The 9,119-nt window shown below is 40.0% G+C and overlaps 2 protein-coding genes and 1 long non-coding RNA gene across 4 annotated transcripts in view; 1 reads left to right on the top strand and 2 right to left on the bottom strand.

Annotated features, from left to right (window-relative positions):
* Positions 1–663: 663 nt before the first annotated feature.
* Positions 664–2,802, bottom strand: wdr75 (WD repeat domain 75). Its single transcript, XM_008402993.2, has 4 exons — positions 2,019–2,802; positions 1,555–1,684; positions 926–991; positions 664–807 (listed from the first exon to the last, which is right to left on the bottom strand). The coding sequence occupies exons 1-4, from the start codon at positions 2,102–2,104 to the stop codon at positions 664–666; spliced, it is 426 nt and encodes a 141-aa protein (XP_008401215.1). The 5' UTR covers positions 2,105–2,802.
* Positions 2,803–3,618: 816 nt separating this feature from the next.
* Positions 3,619–9,119, top strand: part of LOC103460697 (signal transducer and activator of transcription 4-like) — a 31,878-nt gene continuing 26,377 nt past the window's right edge. The window contains exons 1-2 of one of the 2 annotated variants that reach the window (XM_008402973.2): positions 3,619–4,277; positions 6,397–6,532. In XM_008402973.2, the coding sequence (XP_008401195.1) occupies positions 4,150–4,277; positions 6,397–6,532 (264 nt within the window). In that variant the 5' untranslated portion in view covers positions 3,619–4,149. The remainder of the gene's footprint in view (positions 4,278–6,396; positions 6,533–9,119) is intronic. The other variant, XM_008402974.2, reaches the window with a different exon arrangement.
* Positions 6,401–9,119, bottom strand: part of LOC103460696 (uncharacterized) — a 23,952-nt gene continuing 21,233 nt past the window's right edge. The window contains exons 2-3 of the long non-coding RNA XR_532970.1: positions 6,619–6,791; positions 6,401–6,490 (exon numbers count right to left, since the gene is read on the bottom strand). This is a non-coding gene — a long non-coding RNA (uncharacterized LOC103460696). The remainder of the gene's footprint in view (positions 6,491–6,618; positions 6,792–9,119) is intronic.

Below are 9,119 nucleotides of genomic sequence, written 5' to 3'. Positions count from 1 at the left end.
TATATACATAAAATGGCTGAAGATTCAGTTAAAAACGCCGCTTCTGTTTCCATATTTATCCGAATATAAACCAACAGATTCCCTCATGTCAACATTTCATTACGTTTCCTGCTTGTCCACCAGGCGGCGCTACAGTACGTCCTCCACGTTCAAAATATGTCAAAGTTTCATATTTTTAAACAGATGTTTGAAGTGTTTAAATAATCAAAATGGACATGTTAATTACAGAAATTTTAACACAATAATTTTTTCTTTTACATACAAACGTTGCAGTTGGAACCTTCATGTTCACTCGTTTCCAGTACATCTGTAAATCTGACGCACAGCTACGTCCGCTAACAGGAGYGATGACGCTGCTTCCTTTCTGCTTCTAAACAATCTGATTGGACGCTGAAAAAGACCATCGCTGTGTTCAAGACGTGCTAAAAAGAGTTAGCCTAGCAGCGAAGCTACGGTAGCCTGAAATAGCACCTCAGTGYTGACATGCAGCAGCTAATGCTAATGTTAGCATCCACAGTCCACATCTCTTAAGAAGCTTCATGAATGATTAAAAGCTAGAAATATCTTTGTTGTAAGACGTCTACCATGGTCTTAACTTTACGTCTTAATGCAATAAAAAAACAGAGCTGAAACATATTCAGATGGAGTTTGACAAAGAAAGTTTTAGACCAAAACTTCTCGTTCGGCTGGAAGGAACTCAAACCTACCCAAAGTTTTGTATCCTTTCGTTGGCGTGGCGATGAAGACGACGCCATCATGGCTGGCCGAGGCGTAGATGGAGCAGATGGGATACCCGATGACGTACGTCTGAAACAGGAAACAGGAAGAGCAGCTCTGTTAGAAACAGCCTGGTCCAGGTGGAACCAGCTCAGACAGGAAGTTAAAACCTGAATGAACCTTCGGGTGATGGAGGAGAAGGTTTTACCTTAATGAGGATCCCGTCGGTGAAGTCCCAGAGCCTCACGGTGCCATCTGCTGAGCAGGAGTAAGCCTGCAGGTTCAACCACAGAATTCATTTCTAATAAAGCATCAAACATTCAATCGGTTCAGAAAGGTACGCTTTAGAGATCCAGAACATCCAGGAGTTTATTTCAGTTTGTTTGTTTTTGAACCAAGTTACTGAAATTAATTCATTTTTCATCAGATTCTAATGCATCTGGATTTCAATACAAAACACGTCTGACCTGCTGCTTTCACATCATCATGCACATTCACAGGTCAAAGGTTAGAAAACAAGATTATAAATCAAATATGATTTTATACGAGTCACTCAGAATACATTTAAATCATAATAATCAGAGATTTGTGGTTTTCTTGCTCTGGTTTATGGTATGGAAACTGATTTGATTTTTACTTTTGCACTGAGAAAAACACAACAACTACATCCTTCTTTAATTTTACTTCTCTTCCTGAATGTTTTCATCCCTCCGGTGAGTAGCATGGCTTCAGCAGCAGATGGATTACTGAGGGGTGAAGTCAGGTTATCTGCAGCTTTTCTCTCCATCAGCCGWGGCTAACACAACAACACAGAGTTCAGCACATCTGGATGTTTACCTGCAGATGGTTGGAGGGTCTGAGCAGCACACCGGTCACCAGGTCCGTGTGGCCCCGCAGCTCCTGGACACACTCCTCAGTGACGGTACTGAACACCTTCACATTGTGTCCCGAGGCGCAGAGAAGGAACCTGCGGACGCAAAACATCATCTTTAGGCTTTAATGGCAGGTTTTATATTTATAATTGTAGTAACTCGGAATTCAGGCAKGTTTTATGGACAAAGTTTCGTAGTAAYGTAGATTTTATAGTGATAATTTTAGARTAACGCWTAATTCTGGCAAGTTTTATTTATGTAATTTCACTGTAAAGTTGCATTCAGGTAAGTTTTTGAGTTAATAGCATCATAGAGGCAGAAGCGCAGGATGTAGCATTAGCTGCTAACGCTCAGACATCCGCTTTCCCGTTAACACCAACTAAATATCTGACATTAGCTTTATAAACCGGACTAAAATAAGTCACTAACCTGGAGTCGGAGCTTATAGCCGGCTCCCTGAAGGTTATATTACTGCCACCTTGGTGAACCACGCGGATTTCAGCCTGTTCAACCATGTTTTCATACCGGCTGACGTTATATCCGCCCGGTGTCTCTACGTAAAGCCTTCGGTTGGAACCTTACCGCCACCTGGCGAGCGGAAATGGCACTGCAGATGAAATGTTTTGAACGTAATCGACGTGGCCATGTTGGGACGGTCGTGTCGGACGTGTTGTGGGATGAAAAGAAGCGAAATAATCAGCATCTGTTCGGTGAAGAAGACTCGGACTTCCTTTCATTCACTAACCGACTCATCGAGACTTCTTAATAAAATGCTGATAATCATTCTTAGCTGTTTATCTCAAACAGCCCATTGTGTTATTTTTACCTCAACTATCAACATGTTATTACTGTATTGTTTCACTGAATGTTCATGCAGASGTTTGCAGCCACTCATAAGCTGCAAATGTTGTAGTACGGATGTTTAAWGATTAATTAATGCCGGTGCGATTACATAAAACATACTGCATAAAGTTTAAAAAAGAAGAATTGGGAGCACATGTTTGGATTTGCTGTGGATTTCCACTGGGTCACGATGACAAAGTTTCTGTTTGTTACATTTTCCAGGTGATGAGCTGAAATAGTTTAAGGAGTCACTGAAAGGAGAGCAGACCAGATGATAGTCCTCATGCTGTCTGTCAKGCAGTCAACCACTTTCTCCACTAGGTGTCAGCAGATCACAGTTTAAATTATTAACCGACTATAAAAATCAACTAAATTTACTGTTTTCCTTTCAAAACGTTTTAAAGACGCCATCTCTGTTGAGGAATRAATTATGACACCCTGAAATGTATTAAAGTGGCAACATTAACCCACGGTGCTTTGAGGAAAGTGTTTCCTGTTTAACGTTTAGTTTGTTCTGACTGTCGGCRTCAGACAGAGAAAGTTATCAACATTATAATTCATTATGACTGATATGAAACCAACACCTCCGGTCAACTCTCACTTTCAGTCACATTGGTTTTATTCCCGATGTTAATCTGTGACTCACTGTGTGAGTTAGACTCAATAATTATTAAAGAGACAGCAGCAGTCCCACAGCATGACTCCTCCTGGAAACGTATTTGTTCAAGTTATCTTTGTGTTGAAGTGGCTGTTATAGCTAGCCAGCTAAATATTTAGCTCCAAACTAAACATTTAGCTAACAAACTAAATTCAAAGTAAATATTTAGTCAGTGATATAAATATTTAGCTCAGAACTAAATAATTAAAACATTTTTTTTACTTCTATCCTAAATGTTTAATTATCAAACTGAATATTTAGCTCCAGACTAAATCTTCAGCTAGCAAAAAGTTGGCTTTAATGTAAATATTTAGTTATTGAGCAAAGTTATTTGGGAGCTAAATGTTTAAGAGATGCTAAATATTCAGTTAGTCAGCTACTTWCTCAGTTGGRACCTAAATATTTAGATAATAAATATTTAGGTTTAAACAATCAAACAATCATTTGAATTCCTCTCTCAGACCGCAACCCAACTTCCTCCATAAGTTAACTAARTAGTTAACTTACTAAATAGTAAGTTAACTATTTAGTTCACTAGYGAAATATTTAGATCTGAAACTTCATAGTTATCTAGAAAATGAGTTAGCRCAAGTAAATATTCAGTTAGTGGGCTACATACTTAGTTTGAAGGTAACTATTTAATTAGCAAGCTAAACATGTAATTAGTAGGTAAATATTTAGTTAGTGAGGTAACTAGTTTGGAGCTAAATGTAAACACAAAGGAACAATAATTAATGGCACTTTGGGAGYTCCATACRTTCCGTTTCTGGTTTTATTGCTSTGCTGTGCTGTTTTTCTGCCGGAGTGGAACCGCGGGGGGTGAAACCTGCAGCTGACGCTGGCGGGGGATGGGCCGGCTTCCTGCTGAGCGCCAGCAGCCAGTAAATCAGCTCKCTTCCTGAACGCAGCAGCGCACTGTAAAACTGAAACCTCTGACACAAGCAGGCGCACATGCTGGCAGGGACTGACGGGCAAACGGCGCTCTGACACCCAGGATCATCTGAAGAGCAGCACAGCCAGCTTTCTGCGCGTGACCTCTGACCCTGAGCCAGAAGCAGGATGAGCCAGTGGAAGCAGGTCCAGCAGCTGGAGATGAGGCTCCTGGAGCAGGTGGACTACCTGTACGATGACAACTTCCCCATGGACATCCGGCAGGGCCTGGCCGGCTGGATCGAGTCCCAGGACTGGTGAGTCCGACTCGGGTCGGTTCTGCTGCATCGACTGCAACGTGGACCTGAACATGGCAGCATGTCTGCTGGAAATGTAGAGAAACGGATCAAATTAAATGGATGGAAAGTCTCACAAGTTGGAGAACAATTCAGCTTTTTACAGTAAATATAAAATGATCTGGATTCGGTTTTGAAGCGTCACTTTGTTCCTTTATTTTGAGAATATTTAATTATCTTCCTCAGAGGTGAAAATCCTGTAACTTCACGTGATTCATGTGATCATGCTGTTAACTGGAATTAAGAAAAGTTTAAACTCCTGCTGTTTGGACCGACGGTCCTCCAGAAACATTTTAGTTCAACTTTTGCTTCTGTTTTGTCTCGTTTGATTTGACCTGAGAGTAAAACCTGTGAGCAGGTTTCATAAAACATCTATGAAATAAATACACTTCAGATTCAAACTGTTGATGTTTTACTTCCCTGATATGTTAACAACAGGGTGAAACTCCAACAGGAAATTCATTAAATCATATTYTCTTTTCAGATTATTCTCACAGATTTTCACAGCAAAGACAAAAACGACGTCTTCTTTAGTGAAATCTTCATTCTCTCTCCACAAAATCTGTTTTTTTTTCTGTTTCTTTGTTCAGTTTTAAAGATAAAGACGATAAAAACAGATTCTCGTTTTGAATATGAAACTTTTTCCTCAAACTGATTCATTTACATTTGATGATCAGGTGTTGAACCAAAACAATCATTTAAAGTCTGAAGAAAAACTTGATAAATAATAACGATAATCTGAGTTTTGTGTGTTTTTAAAAAGAAAAAAACAAAGTGAGAAAGAAAACCTGTGATTTGATCTTAACGAAATATTATAAATAACTTTTACTTAATCTGAAACTAAATCAAACTTTCCCTTTGATGTTTTTAAGAGCTTTGGTTTCAGGTTTTGTGATAATTTAAATAAGAAATATAAAATCTGTAAAACAGCAACACTTATTATTTAAATGTTTAAATGAAAGAGAGAAATAGGAGAAAAACCTTTAAACATTTTCAACGAGTTAAATATTTACATGTTGTTAAAATAAAAGTTTTTCTTTAAAATTAAATGAAACTCATTAAAATAAGAATTATATTTGAAATATCTTAATAAAGAGAAAATCTGTTGTTAAAATAACATAAAACTATTGATGCCTATTCTCACATTAAAAACATCATTTTTCTGTAAATGAAGTTTATTTCTCAATCTAGTGACGTTTCAAGGTTTGAATTACAAAGTTAAGTTTCTTGTAATTCATATTTCATAGCATTTTATAGCAACAGAAGCTAACAGTTTTATTATGCTGTAAAATGGCAAAAACACAAATTCAGCCCCTTAATGCGAATCTGTGGGTTCAGGTGATAGACTGAAACCAGCAGTCACACCTGAACTCTGTCAAAAAAAAGCCCCCAATCAAACACACATCATGCTAAGCTAACTGCGCTAACTGTGACTCCAACAGAGAAATGTGGATCACAATGTCGTCTGCAAACATCCTGATCCTCAGAGAGTCCCTCTAACACTAGCTTGACCACTAATGTTAACTTTACCGCTAACTTCACTGCTAATGCTATCTTCACCGCTAACGCTATCTTCACCGCTAATACTAACTTCACTGCTAACGTTAACTTCACCGCTAACGCTAACTTTACCACTAATGCTAACTTTACCGCTAACGTTAACCTGACCACTAACACTAACCTGACCACTAACGTTGACGTCACCGCAAACGTTAACTTTACCACTAATGCTAACTTTACCGCTAACACTAACTTAACTGCTAACGCTAACCTGACCACTAATGTTAACTTCACCGCTAACGCTAACTTTAGCGCTAACGCTAACTTCACCCTCCTACTGCAAACAGCAGCATATTCAACTTGAACTCTTCACTACTGGAGCATCTTTCTCTCAAACCTAAAACTTATTCTCTCTTTGTAGACTGGAATCAGTCTCAGTAGCACCGATATTCACTCAGTGACTCTGACTTCTGGGGTCAAAGTGCATCCATTTAAATCAGATGAATCTCTATCACGTCCAGCTGCAGCTGCTCGTTGTGTAAATCTCGCTGCTCTTCTGGTCGTTCTCGGCCGTTTTCAGGGATTCTGCGGTCAACGACGAGTCCATGGCTTCGGTTCTGTTCACCAACCTGCAGACGCAGCTGGAGAAGGTCCGATCGCAGGAGCAGAACTTCCTGCAAAGACACAACATGAAAATCATTCAGCAGCAGCTGCAGGTAACAGCTTCCAACAACGCCGGCTTTGTTTCTGGTTTTACATTTARGAGGTGAACTTTCACCTCAAACCTCAGGAATTCAGCTACCTGGTTTCCAAGAGCATCACGTTTATTTCTCCTTCCTGCTTCTGAGTTTTTCTTTTCCTAGTTAAGATCATCATCCACTGCAGAAATGSTGTCATTTACTGCAGCATSTTCCCTTATTCATGACCACAGTCCACAGGAAGTAGTCCATGCAGAATAAAAACAAGAATCTCATCCTGAACAGAAGAGAAACAAAATTAAGCTGCAACTCAAGAGCAGAAGTCACACAAGTCATCAGATTATTTTATTCAAAAAGCAATTAAATGAAAATCCGCATTTTTAAAATACATTTTCCATGAACTGRAGATTCTCGTCATTGATGATGGATCAAAACGGACCAGAATCTCCGATTCTGCAGGTAAACAGAAGGCTAGCCATTTATTAGCGCAGTAAAGTATAGAATGATAACAGRGACAGATAAGGAGCCAGCAGCTAGCAACGCTAGCTAACAGGTTTATTATCTAATCCTAAAACACCAATCATAAACATTAGTTCAGCTAATGCTAATGGACGATGTCAGCGAGGAAGCTAACACTAARATACTAAACCAACTTAGCAATTAGTGGAAGCTAATGCTAAAGCTCTAAATAAACATAATTAGGGGAAGCTAGTGCTAAAGCTCTAAATAAACATAATTAGGGGAGGCTAATGCTAAAGCTCTAAATAAATATAATTAGGCAAGACTAATGCTAAAGCTCTAAAGCACTAATTTTGTTTTCAAAGTTAGCAAAAACTCTGAATGACTAAGTGAAAAATTAGTGCTGCACATTAGCAGCAGTGTGTTCACGACTGGAAGAAGCTCTAAAACGGATTATTTTTTAGTTTTTTACTGATATTTACAGAGGAAAGAAAGACGAGCTGCCGGAAGCGTCAAATCATTTCTACCGATTTCCAGGCAGTAACRAATTCTGCCTGGATTTACGGTAATCTGTCTTCAATGACAGGAAAAAGTTTTCCGGTTCTTTCATGAGCATCACCATGAAACGTTTAGTCATCCGTACAGAAACCAGTTTATTCCTCCTGAAACGGCTCTGGCATCAGAACCAGGTCAGAGCCGACCCGCAGCAGTAAGCAGAAGTAGCAGGATGGCGTTTGCTGCACAGCTTGTAGGAGAGAAAAGGAAGTAAAATCTAGTTCATGTTGGCTTGAAATGAGCTTTAAATGTGTGGCTGGTTCTCCTCCACATGATCTGGAAATGTTTGTGAACTTAATCCCAAACATCCAGCTTTAAAGATCCGTCTGAAGCCGAGTACTTTGCAGTACTTTGCAGTACTTTGCAGTACTTTGCAGTACTTTTTGCAGTAAATGCTGTTTGTCTGAGGATTTCTGCAGGACGTTTGTTGGAGGAAACGTCAGAAACATGTGTTTTGTTCTTGAAAAGTTGTTCAGCTTGCAGAACCGGGCCGCGGCTTCCTGTCAGCTCGATGTTTGTGTCGAAGCGAACATGAGGCAGAGGAAGCAGACACTCCTGAGCTCTGCTCGGTGGCGTTTGCGGTTTTCTGCTGCTGTTGTGTTCCTGTACATTCAAAGCAACACAACAAGGACCAAAACTGAGACTTTGAGGCTTATTTCTGCTTTTAGTTTGATTCGTTTTGAAATGATCTTTGAGGTTCTTGCTGAGTCTGTTCCTGGCCGTCAGCCTGCAGCCGTCCGGCCCGGCTGCTCCGGTGTAGGCGTGCATCGGATCCTCTGACTTTCCGCTTCGTCACGACTGTGGGTGAATTTTCCGCAGTTCTGGTTTTTCTGAATGGGCAGCTGACGCCTCGCTCTGGGTGTAAATGTCGAGCAGAAGCTCATCGTGGTGAGAACACGGCTGTGGGAAAGTTTGCGGTGGCTAAATTTACTCCAGCCTAATTTGTAAATGTTTATTTGGCTGAATTTAGTAGCTGGAGAATCTAAAATGTCTGAAAGACTAAAAACCTCGTGAGAACTTAGTGTGTTTGTAACAGGAAGCACCTTCTCTGTATCATCTGACCCTGAGAGTTCAGCTCTTTGGTGACCGGAAGAGGATCAATCAGCCAATCACAAGCAGATGTTGGTGTAACTATGGCAACGGTTTAATATGGAGGAAATCCTACATTACTACATTTCAACTTCAGGCCCAATAAAAACCGTTTCCATTAGCAGAAACATCCAGTCAAGACTAAAGCAAGAAAACCAGGATTATGTAAAGATTATGGCCAATAAGGTAAAGAAAAAACAACTGGACTCCTTCAAATGGGCCATCAGAACCATTGCGCCAACACGATGTTTAGCAGAAGCTAATGCTAAGGCAATAATTTCTGTTTTTCTTAATATATTGATAACATCAAATACACCAAACATGGAGTCAGTATCAGATACTCAAACCTGAAAGTCGTCACTGACAAAACAACCAGAAACACCATCAGGGCCCCAGCAGCGTCAGACTGGTTCTGATCCAGTTCTGATCCAGTTCTGATTGGTTCTGATCCAGTTCTGATCGGTTCTGATCCAGTTCTGATTGGTTCTGATCCAGTTCTGAT

Source organism: Poecilia reticulata, unplaced genomic scaffold (genome assembly GCF_000633615.1).
Source record: "Poecilia reticulata strain Guanapo unplaced genomic scaffold, Guppy_female_1.0+MT scaffold_277, whole genome shotgun sequence".
Lineage (NCBI taxonomy): Eukaryota > Metazoa > Chordata > Actinopteri > Cyprinodontiformes > Poeciliidae > Poecilia > Poecilia reticulata.
Note: the sequence above shows the minus strand (reverse complement) of the source record. Positions and strands in the feature narration are given on the sequence as shown.

What these genes read in the sequence shown, in the direction of transcription:
- wdr75 (XM_008402993.2), bottom strand. Translation starts at nt 2,104, where the DNA reads ATGGTTGAACAGGCTGAAATCCGCGTGGTTCACCAAGGTGGCAGTAAT. An exon ending in GCTATAAGCTCCGACTCCAG is followed by an intron (nt 1,685 to 2,018) that starts GTTAGTGACTTA and finishes TTGCGTCCGCAG; the next exon opens with GTTCCTTCTCTGCGCCTCGG. An exon ending in GACCCTCCAACCATCTGCAG is followed by an intron (nt 992 to 1,554) that starts GTAAACATCCAG and finishes TTGAACCTGCAG; the next exon opens with GCTTACTCCTGCTCAGCAGA.